This window comes from Mercenaria mercenaria, chromosome 1, assembly GCF_021730395.1.
Source record: "Mercenaria mercenaria strain notata chromosome 1, MADL_Memer_1, whole genome shotgun sequence".
NCBI classification, from domain to species: Eukaryota; Metazoa; Mollusca; class Bivalvia; order Venerida; family Veneridae; genus Mercenaria; species Mercenaria mercenaria.
In genome coordinates this window covers 96,725,554-96,748,922 of record NC_069361.1, presented here as the reverse complement: position 1 = coordinate 96,748,922, position 23,369 = coordinate 96,725,554, and the positions used below count along the sequence as shown (strand labels likewise).

The 23,369-nt window shown below is 37.1% G+C and overlaps 2 protein-coding genes across 6 annotated transcripts in view; both read left to right on the top strand.

Moving 5' to 3' along the window:
* Positions 1–6,840, top strand: part of LOC123529524 (uncharacterized) — a 29,233-nt gene extending 22,393 nt beyond the window's left edge. For all 5 annotated transcript variants that reach the window (XM_045309893.2, XM_053517934.1, XM_045309900.2 and 2 more), the window contains one exon: positions 5,931–6,840. In XM_045309893.2, coding sequence (XP_045165828.1) covers positions 5,931–6,611 — 681 coding nt within the window. In that variant the 3' untranslated portion in view covers positions 6,612–6,840. The remainder of the gene's footprint in view (positions 1–5,930) is intronic.
* An 11,137-nt stretch (positions 6,841–17,977) lies between these two features.
* LOC123529545 (uncharacterized) overlaps positions 17,978–23,369 on the top strand; it is a 50,606-nt gene continuing 45,214 nt past the window's right edge. Inside the window, exon 1 of the mRNA XM_053525080.1 lies at positions 17,978–18,082. The gene's annotated coding sequence lies outside the window, so the exon portion shown is untranslated. The remainder of the gene's footprint in view (positions 18,083–23,369) is intronic.

Here is a 23,369-nt window from a genome sequence, read left to right as displayed (position 1 = left end):
TAGGGGTCATCAACTTCAGAAGTCCAATAATGCTATTGAGTGTGAAGGTTCTGTGTTGAGTGGTTCTCAAGTTTTCAAGGTTCAGGTCCCTGAGACCGGTATCTTTGACCAAAACAATGTTGGTCATCTACTTCTTAAACCCAATCATGCTATCAAGTTTGAAGGTTCTAGGTCATTTTAGTTATTGGGCAGAAACCGTTTTCAACCATCCGACCTGTGACCTTCGCCTACTAACCCCCAAAACAATAGGGTTCAATAAAAACCAGCAGGTAATAAGTCACCTTGCAAGTAAGGAGCCAACCTACAGGTAAGATGCCTACCTGCAAGTAAAAAGCCAACATGAAGGAAAAATGCAAACCAACAAACAAGTTATCGTCCGGAAATGGTTAAACTGTTTAGGGTCACTGTGACCTTCCTTTGACCTACTGATCTCAAAATCAATACTGTAAAATCATTAATATTCGTGGGGGACTAATTTTCGTGGTTGAGTCAATCCACGAATTCATATCCCCACGAAACTGCCGTTTTGAACAAAACCACGAAATTCCATGCACACGAAATAAAATGATTTTACAGTAGGGGTCATCTGCTGCTCATGACCAACCTTCCTATCATCATTCAATGATCTTAAGAAGCGATTGGTCTACGGACCGACCGACAGACAGACCGACCGGCCGACATCAGCAAAAAAAGTTACCATCTGAACACTCTTTGGTCTATGGATAGGCAATCTGACAGCATCAGCAAAATAGTGACCCTCGAACTCCATGTCAAGTTTGGAGATACTGGGCCAAAGCATTCTTGAGTTATTATCTGGAGTGTGTTTTTAGCTAAGGTGAGCTGATGTGATCGTCCGTCGTCCGTGCGTGCGTCCGTCAACAATTTCTTGTCTGCATGATAGTGATTTCATTTATGATTTTATTTTAACCAAACTTGCACACAACCTGAATCACCATAAGATCTTGGTTACTTTCTTGAACTGGCCAGATTCCATTATGGGTTCCAGAGTTATGGCCCCTGAAACGGCAAGAATTAGCTATTATGACCTTGTCTGCACAATAGCAGCTTCATTTATGATTTTATTTTGACCAAACTTGCACACAACTTGTATCACCATAATATCTTGGTTCCTTTCTTGAACTGGCCAGATTCAATTATGGGTTCCAGAGTGATGGCCCCTGAAAGAGCCAGAATTATCTATTTTGGCCTTGTCTGCACAATGGCAACTGACATTTATGATTTGAATTTAATCAAACTTACACAAAACTTGTGTCACCATAAGATCTCGGTTCCTTTCTTGAACCAGGCAGATCCCATAAAGGGTTCCAGAGTTATGGCCCCTGAAAGGGCCAGAATTAGCTATTTTGACCTTGTCTGCAAAATAGCAGCTTTATAATTTTAGTTTTACAAAACTTACACACAACTTGTGTCACCATAAGATCTTGGTTCCTTTGGCCCCTGAAAGGGCCATAATTAGATGTTTTGACCATGTCTGCACAATAACAGCTTCATTTATGACCTGAATTTAACCAAACTTGCACAAAATTTTGTCACCATACGATCTTGGTACCTTTCTTTAATCGGCCAGATCCCGTAATGGGTTCCAGAGTTATGGCCCCTGAAAGGGCCAAAATTAGCTATTTTGACCTTGTCTGCACAATAGCAGCTTTATTTATGATTTGATTTTTACAACACTTGCACACAACTTGTATCACGATAAGATCTTGGTTCCTTTCTTGAACTGGCCAGATTCCATTATGGGTTCTAGAGTAATGGCCCCTGAAAGGGCCAGAATAAGCTATTTTGACCTTGTCTGCACAATAGCAGCTTCTTTTATGATTTGATCTTAATCAAACGTGATGACGTGTTTCTATTTCTAGACCTACTGACCTAGTTTTTGACCACAGTTGACCCAGGTTCGAACTTGACCTAGATATCATCAAGCTGAACATTCTGACCAATTTTCATGAATATCTCATAAAAAAATATGGCCTCTAGAGAGGTCACAAGGTTTTTCTATTTTTAGACCTACTTACCTAGTTTTTGATCGCATTTGACCCAGTTTCGAACTTGACCTACATATCATCAAGATGAACATTCTGACCAATTTTCTTGAAGATCCATTGAGAAATATGGCCTCTAGGGAGGTCACAAGGTTTTTCTATTTTTAGACCTACTCACCTAGTTTTTGACCGCAGATGACCCAATTTCAAACTAGACCTAGATATTATCAAGATGAATATTCGGACCAACTTTCATATATATCCCTTGATAAATATCTCTTCTAGAAAGGTCACAAGGTTTTTCTTTTATTTGACCTAATGACCTAGTTTTTGATGGCACGTGACCCAGTTTCGAACTTGAACTAGATATCATCAAGGTGAATATTCTGACTAATTTTCATGAAGATCCATTGAAAAGTATAGACTCTAGAGAGGTCACAATGTTTCTCTATTTTTAGACCTACTGACCTAGTTTTTCACCGCAGTTGACCCAGTTTTGAACTTGACCTAGGTATCATCAAGTTGAACACTCTTTCCAATTTTCATGAAGATCCATTGAAAAATATGGCCTCTAGGGAGGTCACAAGGATTTTCTATTTTTAGACCTACTGACCTAGGTTTGGACCGCACGTGAACCAGTTTCAAACTTGACCTAGATATCATCAAGATGAACATTCTGTCCAATTTTCATGAAAATCCATTGAAAAATATGTCCTCTAAGGAGGTCACAAGGATTTTCTATTTTTAGACCTACTGACCTAGTTTTGGAACGCACATGACCAATTTTCGAACTTGACCTAGATATCATCAAGATAAACATTCTAACCAACTTTCATAAAGATCCCATGAAAAATGTGACCTCTAGAATGGTCACAAGCAAAAGTTTACACACGCACGGACGACGGACGCTGCGCGATCACAAAAGCTCACCTTGTCACTTTGCTAGAAATAGAAAAATCTTCAAACGGCATCTCCTCTTAAACGGGTGGTCCGATTTTGAAATAATTTCACACGGGTCCTTCTGTCACCCTCTACCAAGATTATTCAAATTATACCGATTTGTCAAAAAACATGGCCGCCAGGGGGCGTGGTCACTTTTCCCGATATGTATGTAGTGGAATTTTAATCTTGTTCGATTGTAAAGTAATTTGTACACAAATGGTCCTTGTGTGACCCTCTACCAAGAATGTTCAAATTATTTTGACTCGTCAAAACACATGGCCGCAAGAGGACGTGGTCACTTTTCCCTACATGTATATAGTGGAAACTTTAAAAATCTTCTTGTGTGGAACTGCTAGCCCGATTTTAAAATAATTTTACACAAATGGTCCTTGTGTGGCCCTCTACCAAGATTGTTCAAATTATTCCGATTAGTTAAAAACATGGCTGCCGGGGTCGTGGTTACTTTTCCCTATATGTGAAAATCTTCTTGTATAAAACTGTTAGCCCGATTCTAATCCTTATCATGCTGGGCATGTTTGATTATGCCTTTGCGACCAGTGCAGATCATGATCAGTCTGCCCATCCCTGCATTCCCATCATGACCTGCAATAATTCGCCATTCAGTCAGTGTCATTTTTGGTATGCACCACTTTTAATAGTTAATGGTACTGTCCAAAAAGAAAGATGGACAAGTTCATTATAAAATATAGCAGGGGAAAAGTTAAAATAATTTCAGACAAATTGTCCTTCTGTGACCTACAAATATTGTTCGGTTTTTAATAATTCGTAAAAATGCCGCCAGAGGACGTGGTCACTTTTCAACAACAGTTTCTTTAAACAAAATCTCTAAAACCATTGAATAGATTTTGATCTGTGGGTAGCCCTCTCTCAAAATTGTTCAAACGGTTCCGGTTCATTGAACATATGGGTCTTTTTTAGTTAAAAAGAGGTTTTCCCAGACTTCAAAAATCCTTTTCCTAGAGCGTTGATATTTGGCATGTGATATAAGGGTTTGACTCTCTACCATATTTGTCCAAATTTTTGCCCTAAGATCAAAAATGGCCACGCCCCTGTGTGTGACATGTACTTATGATAGGCTTATATATAAGATATTTTGATATTCTACATCTCTGAATCAATAATAGCTAGAGCCTTGATATTTGGCATGTGATATCAGAGTTGTACTGTCTACCGTAATTGTTTAAAATAATGTCCTAGGTTCAAAAGTGTGTGTGACATGTATATAATATAGGCGCACATAGTAGAAACCTAACTCTGTAGTTAGTCTTGTACCATTACGTTATACAAACACACTTGAAGCCTTGTGCACAGGTGATCGCGTTAGGGTCAATGACCCTCTTATATTTCACGTCATAGTCCGGAAACGGTTTAAGTGTTCCGAGTCGCTGTGACCTTGGCTTTTGACCTACTAATCTCAAAATGAATAGGGGTCATTTGTTGGTCATGATCAACCTCCCTGTTAAGTTTCGTTATCCTAGGCCCAAACGTTCTCAAGTACTCGTCCGGAAACGGTTTAACTGTTCCCGCTCACTGTGACCTTGACCTCTGACCTACTGATCTCAGTATTGATAGGGATCATCTGCTAGTCATGACCAACATCCCTATCAACTTCCATGATCCTAGGCCCAAGCGTTATTGAGTTATCATCAGGAAACCGATTGGTCTAAGGAACAACGGATTGACAGACCTTCCGGCCAAATCAGCAAAACAATATACTTTCCTTCGAAGGGGGCATAATTGACTTTGTTCAGAGTGAACTATTAGTATAGGTGGTAGTCCAGCGTCCGTCCCACATCGTCCGTCGTCCTGCATCCGTTGTCAACATTTTTGCAGTTTCAGGGGATACTGGATCAATTTATTTATGTGGTTTAACTCGCACCCAAATTTTAGGTCATATGGTTTCATTTTGGGAAAGCCAGTCCTCCGTGCACTATTTCATACAGCGGACCTGGTAGAACCACGACCTTCCGTAGCCAGCTGAGCTCCTCACTGAAGAATTTAGCCCCAATGGGTTCAACCACATCGATGGTGTTTAAGTCAGATTACATCCACGGAGGCCCGATACTGGATCAAGGTCATAGTGATCACGGGACTAAAAATGCGACAACCCATAATTTTGGGCATACATGTTTTACAAACATTTTTTGTTACATACACAAGCATCTTCTTCTCTAAAACTACTCTGGTCAGAATTACACCAAACTTGGTCAGTAGCATTGACCTATGAAAATTTGTTCAATGGGTTCACATAGGCCCTTTAAAAACACTTCAGTTTTTCTTATGAACTAATTGATGGTTCTTCATCAAAATTGGTCTGTAAAATTATTATAAGGTCCTGTCCAAACTATATTCAAATGGGGGCACTTTAATTTTGACAATGGCCCCTTTTAGGGGTCACCAGAGCTAAGAATCGAAATACCCTAAATGACTTCCGCATGAACTGCTGGATGCATGGATCTTCATTAAACTTGGTCTGTAGAATCATTATAAAGTCCTAGAGTTAAAAAAGAAATACTTTTAAATGACTTTTTATGGACCGCGTGAAGGATTTTTATCAAACCTGGCATGTTGCGTAATTAATAGCCGAGTTTGTTCAAATTTTGGGAGGGCTCTTGGCCCCTTTTATTGATCACCAGTGCTAAAAATAGAAAAAAAAACACTTTAAAATAACTTTTATCTTAATGAACTGCTTAATCAGTCCATCAAACTTGGTCAGAGGCAAGGTCAGATGGTCAGTGTCCTCTTCAGGTGAGCGACTTGGGCCCGTTTGGTACTCTTGTCTTTGGTACTTCAATTGCAAAATAAAATGTTTTGTTGTGTCTGTTTCATGGTGGATTTTAAGGCAGAATGCTTACGAGATTCCCAATGCAGCATGCTTACGAGTCTGTCTGTCATATTTAGATCCACTTGTAAGTGCAGAAAATAAATTTTAGTCTAATCTTTACATATATTTGTATTCTTCAGGTTCTTCAAGCCTTGATCATGGAGGCTCAGTACCCTATCAATGTGTATAAAAATGCATATGTAGACCATGTCGTGCAAGCAAACAGGACTATTTCGGACCTTTCTTACTCTCATGCATGGCCAAACTTGATCAAAGAAATAAAAGCACACCCTGACATGGTGAACACATGTCGACTTCCAACAGATAGTTCTTCACCTGCAAAACTGTTCACACCTTTACATCAAGCGGCTCATGCTAGAGCATCAAAAGAGGTTTTCGAGGCATTACTTAAATTAGGAGCTTCAAAATGTCTAAAAACTGCCAAAGGTGAAACTGCATATGATATTGCCAAAAGACTTGGAATGAGTGAAGAAATTCTTAATTTACTAGAAGTGCCTAAAGAAGTTAGCGAAAACTATGAGGAAATACAAAAGATGGAAGCTGGACTTCATGAAGCAATTAAAGGAAGAGTTGAAGATCTGATAACTAAAAATGGTCAAGCACTTCCACAGTTGGCATTTCTGTACGAGTTTGGAGAATTTTGGTACCCTGTGCCAGGCATGTACGGAGGTTTCTCAGTCACAAAGCATGAGAAAGGCATAGAGGCGTCAAGTTGGATTCGCGTAGTAGGAGGCAGTGGGCAACGACACGTGATTGATAGAACAGGGAAAGTTACGCTGGAGGAGGAGGGATTCTGTTAGGATTGTTCTGGCAATGATATTTTATTCAAGCCACATGTTCCACCGACTTCTGTGAACTATTTCATCATACTGTTTCATGATACTGATATTATGACATTTCACTGGACATATTTGTAGCTTGACTTTACAAAGAAATGTTGTAGCGATTACACTTAGCTTCGTTGTCCGCCACCGGATTAGATTTCATATGTAAGCAGATATCTCAATAATAATTATTGGTCGGAATGGATTGATGCTTCAGGCTCTTGTTCACTGTGTGTCATAATCTCACACAACTCTGTTTCTGTTTGTACAGAGTTATGTTTTTTTTTCGACTATGCAAATTTCAGCTCGACTTTACGATGTTGGATAAGGTTTGATTATAATCTGATGTCTTAGTAACCACTAGTTAGAATAGATTGAAACTTAATTAAAGTGGCATTATGCGCATCTTATTGCACAGTGTGATTTTGGTGAATGTTTTATAAAAGCATGCAGTTTTCGGTTGCTGTGCATTTCAATGTGTTAAATTAAAGATAATGCCGCATAAGTGTCTGAAGATGATACTTTAGTAATAAAGAAATCCGACTAATAAAATAATAGTTCTTTTCTTCAATCTTCTATGCAGTGATCTCCCTTACCTATAGGTATCTCAAGAACCCTTGGGCCTAGTATCATGAAAGTTAATAGGGGTTGATCATGACCAGCAGATGACCCCTATTGATATTGAGGTCAGTAGATCAAAGGTCAATGTCACATTGTGACCCGGAACAGTTAAACGTTTCCGTCCGGTAACTTCAGATTGCTTGGGTCTAGGATCACGAACTTAATAGGGAGGCTGTTCATGACCACGGATGACCCCTATTAATTATGAGGTCAGTAGGTCAATGTCACAGTTACCCGGAATAGTTAAACCGCTTCTGGACACGTGACCAGTGATATACGGTCAGTTGATCATGTGAACTCGAGAACCCTTGGGCCTAGTGTCATGAAAATTGATGGGGAGGTTTATAATGACCAATAGCATCCCTATTGATTTTGAGGTCAAAGGTCTAGGTCACAGTGACCCAGAATGGTTAAACCGTTTCCAGACGACAACTTTAGACCACTTGGGCCTAGGATCCCTATTAATTCTGAGGTCAGTAGGTCAAGGTCACAGTGACCTGGAACAGTTAAACCGTTTCCGGACGATTAATCGAGAACACTTGAGCCTAGGTCATTACGTCAAAGGTCAAGGTCAGTGACCCAGAACAGTAGAAATTTTGTTGCCAAGTAACTGGTAAATGCTCTGGTCTAAGATCACATTTGATACGGAAGTCTCTTATGACTGGTAAATGACTCATAATTATTGATTTGAGGTCAGTACGTCGAACGTCCAGTGCAGATCAGATAATTCCTGTTCCTTGTGCAGTTACAGAATGCATTAAGGGGTGGGGGGAGCATTTTGTGTTCTACGAGCTCTTGTTATATCTCATCTACCCAAGTTACAGGAAAGTACAAATAAAAGTAATCCCCACCAGGTGAATCCTTTACCTAATGATAACAAGGGACACGAAAAGAAAACGATAAAATAAAACGTGTGAAGATATATATAAAAAAACAAACATGCAGGACGATAACCGCATGTAATCATAACACCAAGAGAAGTGACGAAAGAAGGTCAGAATTCAAGTTTAAGGGCTACATATCATAGAGTATTTCGCCGGTTTTGTCAAACACAGTCAAAGGGAAGAGAGGACCATCCAACTAATAACAGGCTGAACACTAATCATGGGTGTGTCTCAAAATATTCCGAACATATTCTCTTTTCATAATTCACCTGATAGAGTTTGAAAAATTCTGTGAACAACGTCTCAATATGTTTATAGTTTCATATAACTCCTTGTTGCAGAAGGCGTGAATGTGAGCATGCATTTCCACAATCGTCCATGAACAGGCGCAATCAAATCGGACCTGCAACATTTTAAAATTTTTGTCGTGTTGGGCAACCTGCAAAGTTTCCGCTTATCAATTAGATTTCAGTAGTCTTCGATAGTAAAATTCAGAAAAGCTGCTAAATGGCCATGCCATTTCTAAAGAAACTTCACAGTTTATTTATTCTGTTTGCTTTGCTTTGTAGCAAAAATTAAAAAACTTTTTTTCATAACACAAGATAAATATGCTATAAATGTTTTTATACGCCCGTTTTGGGAGTACTGGATGTATTATGTGATGGCACGTGCATCTGTACGTCCGTCTTAATTTGTGTCTGGAGCATAACTTAATAACCATTAAAAGTATTGACTGTAAACTTGGAATATAGACAGTTGATATGAGACAATCTGCAGAGCACTTGAGGATAAGCAAATACCCATGCAAGGTATTGACTTCAAACTTGACATGTAGATAGGTGGTGATGAGACAATGTACAGAGTACATGAACCGGATCTGTAAGTCAAAGGTCAAGGTCACAAACTGAGCTCAAAGGTCAAATCTGGCTGTCATATTTCGTGTCCTGAGCATAACTTATTTACCATTCAAGGTATTGACTTCAAACATGGGATGTAGGTAGGTGTCGATGTGCAGCGTGCATGAAAAATCCGGTCTAATTAGGTGACATCCTCGAAATTACAAACAGGTCCACTTTTATGGTCTTGATGACCAAAGTGACCTATGTTTATCACGTATGTTGCATAATAGTTGCGTAATTAGTTCCCGTATATTGCTTAAAACAGCAACTTCAGTGACAAGGGGCCGCGTCCCCTAAGAAATTATAATAGATGTCATTCAAGTCGGAGAAAAATATATACAACAGCTATTTAAGTTTGAAGAAAAAACTCCTTTGACAGATAAAACGAAAGAAACTATGACATTTTCAAAGGTAAGGAACAAGTTTTATATTTGTTTTGGAAGTGGATCTAGACTTGGGATTGCTTGTTCTTTTCTGACGAAAATAAGAATAAAGCTGGCTTTCCTGGCATTCTGTATAATAAAATGTGTGATCAAAATCTTCTTTATTGTTGAAAAATGATTCGTAATATAATGTTAGTTTTATGTAGGTTTACTTATTGTTGAGCAGTCTTTTCGCCACACGTAAAGAGCGCATGCGCATCATAATAAATACAGCCGATAAAACATCAGGGCAACCAACAGCGTTGTAAATCAGTCTATACGGTGTAGACTTATGAGATGAAACCATAGAGTTTGCATACGAAAGATCAGGTCAGTGGTTCTAACCAAGAGCCCTTCCATGCATAAAATAATGCTTAGAGGGGCAACTTGAGTCTTTCTCAACTGTCAAAAACTTGAAACTCGACATACGACCTAAATTGTATTAATGAGATTTTTTTAAACAAAAGGGTCATGATGATCCTGGATCGCTCACCTGAGTAATATGAGCTACATGTTTTAAATGTCAAACTGATGCTATAATATTAAGAAAGTAGGTCAATAGGTCACATTCATGGTCACTAAAAGTCAGTTTTAAGATCGGTATGCAAAACTGTACATGTCATCCAATTTTCAAGACTGTATCTTAAAAATCAAGAAAGTAAGTCAGTAGGTCACATTCATGGTCACTTTACAAAATTCAGTTTTAAAATCAGTCTACAAAACTGTACATGATATCCAAATGTCAAGGCTGTATCTTAAAAAACAAGAAAGTAGGTCAGTAGGTCACATTCATGGTCACTGAAAGTCAGTTTTAAAATCGGTGTGAACAACTGTACATGTCATCGAAATTTCAAGGCTGTATCTTAAAAAACCAAGAAAGTAGGTCATTAGGTCACATTCAAGGTCACTGAAATTCAGTTTTAAGATCAGTCTACAAAACTGTACATGTCATCCAAATTTCAAGGCTGTATCTAAAAAAACAACAACAACAAAGTAGGTCCGTAGGTCACATTTCACATGACCCAGATTCGAACTTGACCTAAAGATCATCAAGGTTAACATTCTGACCAAGTTTCATCAAGATGCAGTCATAAATGTGGCCTCTAGAGTTTTAACAAGCTTTTCCTTTGATTTGACCTTGGTGACGTAGCTTTTGATTCCCCCTGAACCAGACTTAAACTCGACCTAAAGATCATCAAGGTTAACATTCTGACCACGTTTCATTAAAATATGGGCATAAATGTGGCCTCTAGAGTGTTAACTAGCTTTTCCTTTGATTTGACCTGGTGACCTAGTTTTTGACCCCACATGACCCAGAATCGAATTTTCCTAAAGATCATCATGATTAACATTCTGACCAAATTTCATAGAGATATTTTATAAATGTGGCTTCTAGAGTGTTAACAAGTTTTTCCTTTGATTTGACCTGGTGACCTAGCTTTTGTCCCCACCTGACCCAGATTCGAACCTGACCTAAAGATCATCAAGATTAACATTCTGACCAAGTTTCATGAACACACAGTCATAAATGTGGCCTCTAGACTGTTAACAAGCTTTTCCTTTGATTTACCCTGGTGACCTAGTTTTGACCACAGTTGACCCAATATCGAACTCGTCCAAGATTTTATTGAGGGCACATTCTGACTAAGTTTCATTAAGACTGGGCCTAAATTGTGACCTCTTTGTTGACGACGGACACTGGGTGGTCACAAAAGCTCGCCTTGAGCACTTCGTGCTCAGGTGAGCTAAAAAAACAAAAAATGCACATTTGTACACTCATTCACATTTTGATTTAAACGATATTTTCTCTGAACCTATTTGATGAATGTTTATTTAGATTTAGAGTGGATGGTCCCCTTCTAAAGTTGTACGAACGGTTCCGTTCGAGCCCGTCTGAACTAAAACAAAGAAATCTCGTCAAATGATATCTCCTCCTAAACTACTGGTCCGACTTTGAGAATGTTCATTTGGTGACCCACAACTAACATTTATTCAGACTGGTAAAAAAACACTCGACGACAAGATGTTGTGATCACTTTTCCCTTGATGTATAAGATACTCAAAAATATGCTGGATACTTGAAAATGAACCGGAAGGAAATCATTAATGCTTTATGTTGAGTACGAATAATTCAGTGTCGCTCATTTTCACATTGGACATCATGTCAACATTTGATTAATGATGTAAGTTACAATCCCTTTACCGCAACTTTTAAATGGTTTATGACAAAATGGCATGCTCAGTAAATGAGTAGTTTTAATGATCCTGCTGCTTCAACACTACCAGAGTTGTAGCCCTGAAGCAAAATATATACGCCGGTTTTCATAATGAAAAATGAAAAACAAGGTGAGAGTAGATTTCCCGGAAACACAGAGCACCACAAACACAGAGAGCCATGCATCGCAAAGTAGGCCCGCAACAAAAAGAAACTGTAACGGAAAAAATATAGCGGACGGGTTGCTTCAAAAATCTAGAAACAAGTACATTTTAATCATATGCAAAATAACAAAATGGGCAAGGGGTAGATAAAAGGATGGGGTTTCGACGAAAGTGGGAAACAGCAAGAATGAATATTCAACATTGAAAGCCACGCTCTTCCTACATTGCAAACCATAGCAACGCAAACACACACGTACACAAGACAAACCATAGCAACGCAAACACGCACGTACACAAGACGCACGCACGCACGCACGCACACACACACACACACACACACACACACACAGCAAAACAAAGGGACAATCAGGAAAAACAACACAGTGAGGCACTGCCCTTCTACTTTAAATTTGTGTTTTACATTCAGGACAGCTTTCCAATGTTACATTTGGCAATAATTGAAGCGGTTAATTTCAATAATGTGTACCCCTTCATAATTTTGAGTTGAAAAACATATCATCTTTGGCTAGTGAGGTCAGATTAAGATCGTGCTTTTGTACGTAGTCATTTATACTTTTTCGCCTAAATCATAAGTAAAACATTGACGTTGGTACTACTCCCGCACGTTAATTTAAGGATGACTACCCGTAATAGGCCTCAATTTCACTAAAAGTGTACATACAACTTAATAATGTAAGCTTTGAAAATGTCAAACGATAGAAATAAGGTGCGTATACACAAGTTATATAGTGACAGAAGTTCTCAAAATTTTCCTTTAGATTATCTCCCCTGATAATTTTGATTTTTTCATGAGTTATCTCCCCTGAAAACTAAAAAAGAAATTTTCTTCTTCTGCCTACGGGGAATTTTAGATTTCTTTTTGATATTTGTATCAGAATCATATAATGCAGCTTTCTGCCGCAAATTTTTCTCTAAACTCAAACTCAGATTCTCATAATCAAAGAAATTATATATTTCCCATAGGCATCAATGATAACTTCAATACCGATTATCTCCCCAAAAAATGATAAAATTCGAAAAAACTCTCGGTGAAATGTTTTTAATTTTGAATGTCTTTAAAGTGACCAGATTCCATTTAAATATTACCATCCAGTTACAAGATATGAAATATGGCTATTACACCGTGTTATCCTTAAACGACAGCATGTTTATATTATCGTTTGATTGTTATGGTTCTCATACATCGTTGAACTCAAAAAGGTCGTCAATCATAGAAGTTAAGTGCAAACTGTAATGTTATACAAAAATATTTTCTGTATTTAAACGTTTTAATGAAGAAAAAGTCATAATTATAAAATTATGTTATCTTTTGAGTTATCGTGCGGGATTTATAGATTCTATTTATTTATTTATTTGTTGGGTTTAACGTCGCACCGACACAATTATAGGTCATATGGCAACTTTCCAGCTTTGCACCCCAGGTGCCCCTCTGTGCATTATTATCATCACGAGCGGGCACCTAAGTAGAACCACCGAAATTCCGTAAGCCAACTGGATGGCTTCCTCACATGAAGAATTCAACAACCCGAGTGGGCTAAGAGTGCGGCGTAACTTTTTCCTAGTCGAGACATCGAATGGCTCTATCATTTTGCTGTCCATGCGCGTGCTTCATTTACCTTTCATTTGAAACTTTAATAGCAGTAAGGCTTGTTGCAATAATATTTCTGACATGCCCAAATTGAGAATACCGAGGTTCAATGGACATAGTGTTACGTAGGTATGTTTTAGAAAACGTGCGCTCGGTTGTTGCCGTAGAAATTTACATGCAAAATAGAATCTCATTTTTGACAGGGAATTGCAACTAGGGGTATGTGGCAGAATGCTTCGTTGGAAGTGATGCTCTAAAGCAACCAGTTTGCATTCATGTATCGGTATGCAAAGATTTAGTACCAATTAAATATAAACCATTGACTAGACCAAGTTTTCCAAATATTTGTACTGGTAGTCCACATGTATACTGTTTGCATTGTGCCTCGCTTTAAACCTAGTGCAATAAGTACTGCTAATACATATATAAACAAGCAAATTCGATTAATTGGTATCCCCCGCCGAAATGGTTTGTGGTCAGGAATGGCAAAAAAATATATCCTGCAAAAAGTAAGGATGTTACTAAGAAGCAAATAATTTCATTAGTCAAAATCAATTTAACAGAAAATGAATGCTATTTTTTGGTTGTGTGGGGGCGGCAGATGGGGTGACCGGGTGAGGGTACAAAACATCGATTATTGTCATTGATCATCGATGTTGATTATAAATATTGAAATATTTATGAAAATTTAAAAATGAAAAAAAAATGGGGTGGGGCGAGGGTGAGCGTGATGCATGATCGGAGTGATGGGCATGACTGGGTGGAGGTGTGAGGTGGGGGAACAGTACAACTTTTGTATGTTGATAAATATTCATGGAAGGTTTGAAAAAAAAAAAAATAAAAGAAAGAGTTTTTTTTTGGGGGGGGGGGCGTGGGCTGACCAAGGCAAGGTGGTGACCAGGTGTGGGTACACAACTTCACATGTTTATAATAAATGTTTATGGAAAAGAATGAAAGAAGGTTTATGAAATTCTACCAATTAGTTGGTTTGTTATGTACAAATCTTTAGATTTTCAAACAATTAAAGGGCAATAACTCTAAGGAAAATTGACCAACTGAAAAAAAATGACAGACATCATCGAAGTATGTTAGTTCATATTCATTTCAAGTTTCATGAAATTCTACCAGCTTGTTACTGAGAAATGGCTACAGACGTGGATTTTTCATTAAATCAAGTTCAATAACTCTAAGGGAAATTGACCAATCCAAAACAAAACTTGACGGGCATCATCGCAGTATGTTGGTTCTTATTTATTTCAAGTTTCATGAAATTCTACTTGCTAGTTACTGAAAAATGGCTGCGGACGGACATTTTTGGGCATTTTTCATTAAATCAAGGGCAATAACTCTAAGGGAAATTGACCAATCCAAAAAGAAACTTGACGGGCGTCATCGCAGTATGTTGGTTCATGTTTATTTCAAGTTTCATGAAATTCTACCTGCTAGTTAATGAGAAATGGCTGCGGACGGACGCACGCACGCACGCACGGACGTGACGGACGGTTTTACACAATCTACATCTACGATGCTATTTTCAACCGGATGTTGTAAAGGTCAGAGACCACCAATTCAAAAAAGTACAGGGGACTTACTGGGAATAAGGTAACGTCTGTGCGTTCTGATTGGTCAGTCATGTAAACAAACCCAGGAAGTGATTGTTTTTTCAAAATTGATATTTTTTCACTGCATTTACAGTATTTTATTATACATTTTGACAAAATTTGCTACATTTTATGTGTATTGAAAAAAGTTTTATCAAACGAATTTCTCCCGCCATGTCAGTGATGTAAACAGGGGGTCATCTCATTCACACGAAAATTACTTAAATAAAGTATCACTATTCATATGTTTTTCGTCGGATATTTTGGTAGAACTAAGATAGTTCTTGAAAAACTTGTAATTAGATATACATGTTTCGATGTATGGAAGGCCGTACACGCCATAATGTTACAATGTAAGTCTATGGGAAAACAATTGGTGGTCTCTAACCGAAACAACATTGAATTTTACGAAATGACGTCATGACGTTAACGTTTAACGTGTAAGATTTTCGAGGATTTTCGCCGTTAAGAAAATTGTAAAAATGGCATTATTTAAGGTGAATGACTGATAAAGATATACACATTTTCATGATTTTGGCGTGCGCCGACTAGGATAGGGCCTGTTGCGTTGCCAAGGATACCGTTAATTGTTGCTATAGTTGGCCGATTATTATTTCGCTCAATTAAATTGATCTTTTTGATAATGCAGTTTCAGGTGTATTGAAATAAAAAATAAATAAGTTATGAGCAATTTATACGAACTTCGCGATCACCCCTCGTACATGGACATTGGTACATCATACTGTCAGACTGGATAATGCTATGACTATAAGCAAGAATAAAAAAAATGTATAAAGAGAAACTGATAGAAAAAGTAAGAAGTAGAACGGTCTAAGGATGCATGATGTTAACTAAAAAGATAGAAAAAAAAGTGTGAAAGTGTTGCCCAGCTACTTTTCATACCATCATGAAATGACCAGTTCGACTTCTGTGGCGGTACCAGGGCGCGAAGCTCCGCCGATATAGCTCAAATCCCTCGTTTGTAGCTACTTTGTAGCCTAAGAAGGTCAGGTTGGACAGCCTACTCTTAAACGATGCCAAAGAGTGGGCCTCCGCAACTGGTCCTGGGAAATAGCTGTACTTGTAGTAGTCAGTTGATGTTCGATATGGTAGATATCTGTTGCTGCATGAGGATCTGGCAGGCGTCAGGTAGTCCTCCTGGTCTATGGCTACAAGATGGTGTACTATCTTGTATAACATAGTGACGGTGTTTGAAGCGTTTGTCCAGTGATGAAGCCAGCTCGTGAACAAGTGTTAGTAGCTGGGTTTCACAGTTCCTCTTTGCTCTAAGTCCATGCTGGTAATTATGGAGGACATTGTACTAGTCAAGGTGCGTCAGTGTCTGGTGTACAATGATGTGCTCAGGTAGCTTACAACACAGGCTAGTTAATGAAACAGGTCTGTAGTTGGCAGGATCCTGTCTGGAACCCGTTTTGTAAATTGCTGTAACATTGGTTTGTCTCCAGCCATCCGGAACCTTGCCTTCATTGAGGGAATGCTTGAATATCGTGGTCAGGATTGGTGCTAAGTGTTCGGCACAGTCCTTGCAGATATACCGTCAGGACCTGAAGCTTTCCTTGGGTTGATGTGCTTCAGTAATTGCCGTCCTCCTTGACCTCAATCTTGTCCATAGCTGGGAAGGGTGTTCCGCTGGAACTGGGTATGACGCCTTCAGTTTCGTGTATGAAGACTGACATATACCGCCTGTTCAAGATACTGGTTTTGTCCCGGTCAGTGTTCAAAAGTTTCCCATTGTGTTAAAGTCGTGATATACCGGAGTTATCTTTCTTGATAAGTTTCTGGCTTTGATTCTTTTGTATTGTTGATGTCCGAGACCTTGCCAGTCTTCTTCATTCTGGTGAACAACTTGCACTTCTTTCTGATGGCTGCCTTCACATAGCAGTCTATCCATGGTGTAATCGAGTTTTGGTGGGACGTAATTGCTCATCAGGTCTGATTTTGGTCCAGAGGCTATTCACAGAAGCATTCTTTATGTTGGACATCTCTGTATGGAGTTTGTATAGTTCTTCCCGCAGTCCATCATAGTCGAACTTGTTGTCTATGAGCACTTTCCGTTCCAGAGGTGATGTCTTGTAGGGCCACAGACTTGCATCTACGTAGACTGCCTTGTGGTCTGAGATACCTGGGATGACCTTGGTGGTGTTAAATCCCGAAATAGACGTCTACTGTTTAATGCGAGTAATTAAGCCATCAAGCTAGCTTTCTGAACAATTTAAGGCCTTATCCAGGCTAAGTTATGTCTGAAGGAGGCACACGTGGTCCTCATCCGTACTTTAAACACTGTTAAGAGCTGAATTGTTCTATTGAGACACAAACACGTAGGCTACATGAAAAATATTGCAAGTTTACATACCTGAGCTTTCAGCGTATGTTCAGGTAGGAGTCGATTTAATTACGCCGGTTTTCAAACATGGCTGAGTTGAGCGTAATGTCAGATTTAATAAAAAATAACTGACAGTGATAAATACACCACAAGTTGGACTAGAACATTCTGCATTAACTGAGATGGTTTTATTTATAGTTAAACTATGGCAAGTTTTGTAAATCAAAACCGACGGTATATAGGGGTTTCATATGCAGTTAAAAGCCAATAAACGTCTTTTTAAGGTAACAAACCACAACTTACTGCCATTTCACCCTTCATCCCTACACCCATGACCCCTCCCAATCTCACCCCACCCCTCACTGTCATTTCCTCTCACCCCCTTGTAATAGAACTTTCATTAAAAGTTGGTGTAAAAAACGTGATATTCTTTTGAGATATATGTAAGCAGATCTTAATTGACCAAATAGCAAAGATATGATAGCCAGCACTAGTATAGCCAAAGTGAAAACCTGATAGTATTTAGTAGTGCGCAACCTGATGAGAAAAGTTTAAGTGATTTTCGCGTGACATTAATTTCATAGATCACCTGTCTTCATGGTAAACAAACAACAACAACAACACAAAGTGAAAATATTTTCATATTATTTGTTTTAAGACGAGTGGCGATATCTTTGGTGACAACAAGGTAAACGTCGTCCGGCGGTCAGAGCTAGCAGTGACACGTTTGACAAGCTGGCTAATAGCTATTCATAGCTAATGTTATTATTTATGCAACCCGAATGTCAGCTCTTTCACTCCCAAGTCTTTTCACTCCCAGGTCTTTTCACTCCCAAGTCTTTTCCTCCCCTGACTATTCACTCCCATTTTCTTTAAAGAGGTGACTTTTCACTCCCATTTTTATTTTGTTCTCTAGAAGTTATATTTTAATTATTGGGAGGTCAATAAAAATTAATGATTTTGAAATGTTTTATGTATTTTTTCTTGTAATGCAGATTATATATACTGAGTATTGTGAAAATTTGTAGGATTATTTTTTCTTAAAGGGGTAAAGATAATCCAAAATATACTTTGGAAATATTAATGAAGGTTTATTTTTTATATATATTATTGACTGTGTGATTATTAATAAGTTCTGAAAATGTAATTCTGAAAATGCAAGTTTAGTTTGTTTTGAGTATTTTCAGTATAAAGAGGATATTGAAAAAGAGACAGTATATTAAGAAATACCTATTTAATAAAACTTTACTGTGATGGCCTAAATATGTAATTTAAACTGCTGAGAACTTTTGGGTTTGCATTTATTGAAATGGACTTAATAGAAACTACAAATAGAGACTTAAAATTCTAACAAAATTCATACTTCACTCTATCAAAAGAAAAAAAAAAGAAAACTTTTGATTTTTATGTGAATATTTTTTTAATCCTTCGGTCATGTTGGTCAAAATTTTTATAAGTCGTTATAGCATTGTGCATGATAGATTTTTAAATTGTAATAACATTACCTTATACCTTGTGAAATAATTTGTGAAACATCTTTGATATTCCGTATACTTAAAAGCTACCAATTATCTCATCACCATGAGATGTAACCTTCTTGATTAGTTGTATATTAACAAGACATCAGTTATCACTTGTGTTTGTTTAACACTCCTTGATTGAAAGTTGCTACCCTATCATAAGATAACACAACAAAATTTATGTTAAGTTAGGTTAGGTAAATTAATTATTGCTTGTATGTTCATTGGCTGGATTATATTTAGAGACAACAAAACTGAATAATTTATTAATTTATTGACTTCTCTTTTATTTTTTAATGTAGATATGTAAGATAAGATGAATAATTACCCAATACTGTTTTTTTTTAAGTATCATTGTTAGTGCAACAAAAATAATACAAAACATAGAGTGTAAAGAAAAAAATCTTATAAAAACAAAATTAAGGAATTTTTGAGGAAATGATACTTAAAAATTGTCTGGCATGATAAAAAAGATCTTTAAGCCAAAGTAAGAAAGATTTTAAGTATAAGGTTTTAAAGAAGAGTAACGTAAAGATCTGGCTGAAACAATTATATTATTGAAGTTTGGTCATATCATAAACATATGAATATGAGTTTTAGTTTCTAAAATATTTTTAAAATTCCGAATCAAGAAAGAAAAAAAAAAGATGAATGCGCCGGGAATGGTAAAGTATTCAAAACAGCAAAGTTTCATATGTTTCTGTAGTAGATTCTATAGTTTGTCAATAATTAAGTTTTAAAGCCTTCTTAAGAAAAATAGCATGTTGTGAATTTGCACGCTATAACGTAACGTAAATGTCATCACATCCTTGCAATATTTTGTATGTAACGTCATTATTAAAAAAGATATCGAACCTGGAACAGCTTTGTTATTGCTATATTCCACTAATATCTAAGATATAGAATTGTCTTCCAGATAATTAAAAAAAAAAAGTTGTTAGCGACGGATTCCGATGCCAGTCTCCTGCAGAACAAATATACAATATTTTATGCCTCTTGCTCTACACAAAATTTGAATCTACTATAGTTGAATTTGCGATGATCAACTGACTTCAATAAACTAAAAAGCATGTATTTTACGAATGTGTACAAAAAAGTTTAAAATTGTCAAAATTGAAATTCACTCGAAACCAATATGATTTTGATGGGCAATAATGATCAACATTTTAGAATGGATAAATTTTGTGAAGTCTTGTCATTTCACAGTGAAAAAGGTTCCCTTAACAGTGAAAAAGGCCTTCTTCGATATTTTGAAAACAGTCTGCAAAAGCTGAAGCCAGCGGAAGCTAATTATTTTTTAAAATATTGATTCTGCAAAAAACAGAGCGGAAAATCTGTTGACCCAAGTAAGTGAGTAACAACTTTATTTATATAATTATATAATAGCTGATGACATATTTGACAGAGCCAATTTTCAATATAGCTCACTGTATAAATATGTTCAATAAACATGATTATAAACAATAATGAGAGAACATTTTACAAAAATAAAGAGAAAACAAGAGCTGTCTGATGACAGCGCGCTCGACTATTCGAAGAATTGACTGAAGAATGGGGTCAAAATATTTCCACAGATATTCAGACAAAATAAATAAATAGATTAGGCAAACAATGTTCCTGTATTTCTTTGATTTCGATAAGTCTTGCACTAAATGGCAATGTATGAACCAATTTCAAAGTCCAAAAAGGGCCATAATTCAGTCAAAATAGTTATGTACTCTTGCCTACAAATGGAAATCATAATGATAAACAAGTGTTCAAAGTTTAAAAGCCATATGTCAAATAGTTTTGACAAAACGCGGACTTGTATGAAAACAGAACCAATTTCAAAGTCCAAAAAGGGCCATAATTCAGCCAAAATAGATGACAGAGTTATGTACTCTTTCCCACAGATAGAGACTATTATACTAAACAAGTGATAAAAGTTTCAAAGCCATATGTCAAACACTTTACAAAAAATATGAACTGGTACGGAAAACTTAACCAAGATTTCTAAGTCAAAGAGGGCCATAATTCAGCCAAAATCCATGATGGAGTTATGTACTCTTGCCTATAACTGGATATGGTGATGGTAAACAGGTGTTGAAGGTTTCAAAGCTTTATCTTAAAAGACTTTGTCAAAATATGAACTGGTACGAAATATTAACCCAGATTTCTAAGTCAAAAAGGGCCATAATTCAGCCAAAATCCTTGATGGAGTTATGTGCTCTTGCCTATAACTGGACATGGTGATGGTAAACAAGTGTTGAAAGTTTCAAAGCTTTATCTCAAAAGACTTTGTCAAAATAGGAACTGGTACGAAAAACTTAACCAAGATTTCTAAGTCGAAAGGGGCCATAATTCAGCCAAAATCCTTGATGGAGTTATGTACTCTTGCCTATAACTGGCCATGGTGATGGTAAACAAGTGTTGAAAGTTTCAAAGCTTTATCTTAAAAGACTTTGTCAAAATATGAACTGGTACGAAAAACTTAACCATGATTTCTAAGTCAAAAGGGGCCATAATTCAGCCAAAATCCTTGATGGAGTTATGTGCTCTTGCCTATAACTGGCCATGGTGGTGGTAAACAAGTGTTGAAAGTTTCAAAGCTTTATCTCAAAAGACTTTGTCAAAATGTGGACTGATACGAAAAACTTAACCAAGGTGTGACGCCGACGCTGTGGTGAGTAGGATAGCTCTACTTATTCTTCGAATAGTCGAGCTAAAAATTAAATAAAATTATATACATGTATAAACAAACAAAATATTCAAGTAAAGTTAATGACATACATTAATAGTCTGCATATGTTGGAACTTTAAATAATTTGGTAGTCACTATTTTCTCATAGTAATTTTGGTTGAGAAAAGTGCCACTGAAGACAGGATTGTTTGAATTTTGCAAGAGTATCAGATGAGCATATATGATTAGGTATGTTATTCCAGATTGTTGGTCCCGAGTAACTCAAAGATTTATGAAAAAATTCTATTCTTGCTTTTGGTATCTTTAGTTCATTGTTTTGATTTGATCTAAGTTCACATCAGATATTTGGCTGTGGTTAAATTTTGAAGTAAGATAGTCGGAGGATTGCTCGGATGAACTTTCCTGTTACAGTCAATACATAATCCAACAATTTCATAATTCACTTTTCAAACAGTTATGACACCAGAATAAAGTTTAGCATGTACAATAATACTCAAGAATGAAATAAATTAAAATGCTTGGATTATATACTAGGGAATATAACGGTGATTATAACAAGTTTTTCAATGAGCGATTGATAATTATTATAACAATGCATATTTTTTTATATCACTTCTCTCATTAAATCATCAAAGGACATCAAAGATGCTGTAGTAACAATACATAACTTTTAATTAAATTACATCTTATTCATACTTCAATAATTGCTGATGATAGACAACTGAAACTTCGGTTTCCGATACAAAATAAATCGTTAAAAAGTAAAACCAATAAAAAAATACCATAAGGACACATTTTGCTTGACGGGGCTCTCCCTTACAGAAGAAAAAGGCCTGCTGCGTACTCTTGCTGTGTACATACAGCGTATATGATGCGTACATGATGTGTACTGAAATCAAGGGCTTTAAATAGTACGCAGGATATACACCGCACATACACCGATAGTACGTTTGTAGTACACTTTTGACATGCAAATGAGCTCTGCCGCGTACTACTTGCTGCGTACATGCTGTGGACTACATAGTACACAGGATGTACGCTGGAGGAATTTAGTATGCGGGAAATAGTACACAGCATGTACGCCGCACATACACTTTTCACATGCAAATGAGCCTGCGGTGTACTACCCCTGCGGCGTACATGCGGTGTACTCCTGCGGCGTACATGCGGTGTACTCCTGCAGCGTACATGCTGTGTACTCCTGGCCCGAGTCCTGCGGCGTACATGCTGTGTACTCCTGCTGCATACATGCTGTGTACTCTTGTGGCGAAACTGCTGTGATAATGTAAATTCCTTACCCCACCAACTTTCGTATGCAAATGCTGTTCATTTGGACAGAAAAAAACAGAAAATAGATAAGTGACATGCATCAATAAGTATTTACCCTTACCAAAATTATGTAGATTGATGTTATCAAATAAATTAGTATGCTTTTCTTCATCCACTTTTCAATGAAATAAATAAATTTTTATAGCATGTAATTTGGTAAACATTTGAAAAAAATGGCGTAACTGCATCAAGGGGAAACAACTTTAATGCAACTAAATATAAGTGTTATGATTTATTATAGACGATGTGTGCGTAGTATGTTGAGGCATTATCTTGGTAATTATTTCATGTATTACAAAATGTAATGCAACGAAGTTCAAATAAGGCTTTTCAATTATCCAAGTTAGAAAGCTCCAGGATTAATTCAAAATGACAAAGAATATATTTTTACACTGCATGCAAGGTGCAGCTCAGAAATCACTAAGATGTAAGCTTCACAAATGAAC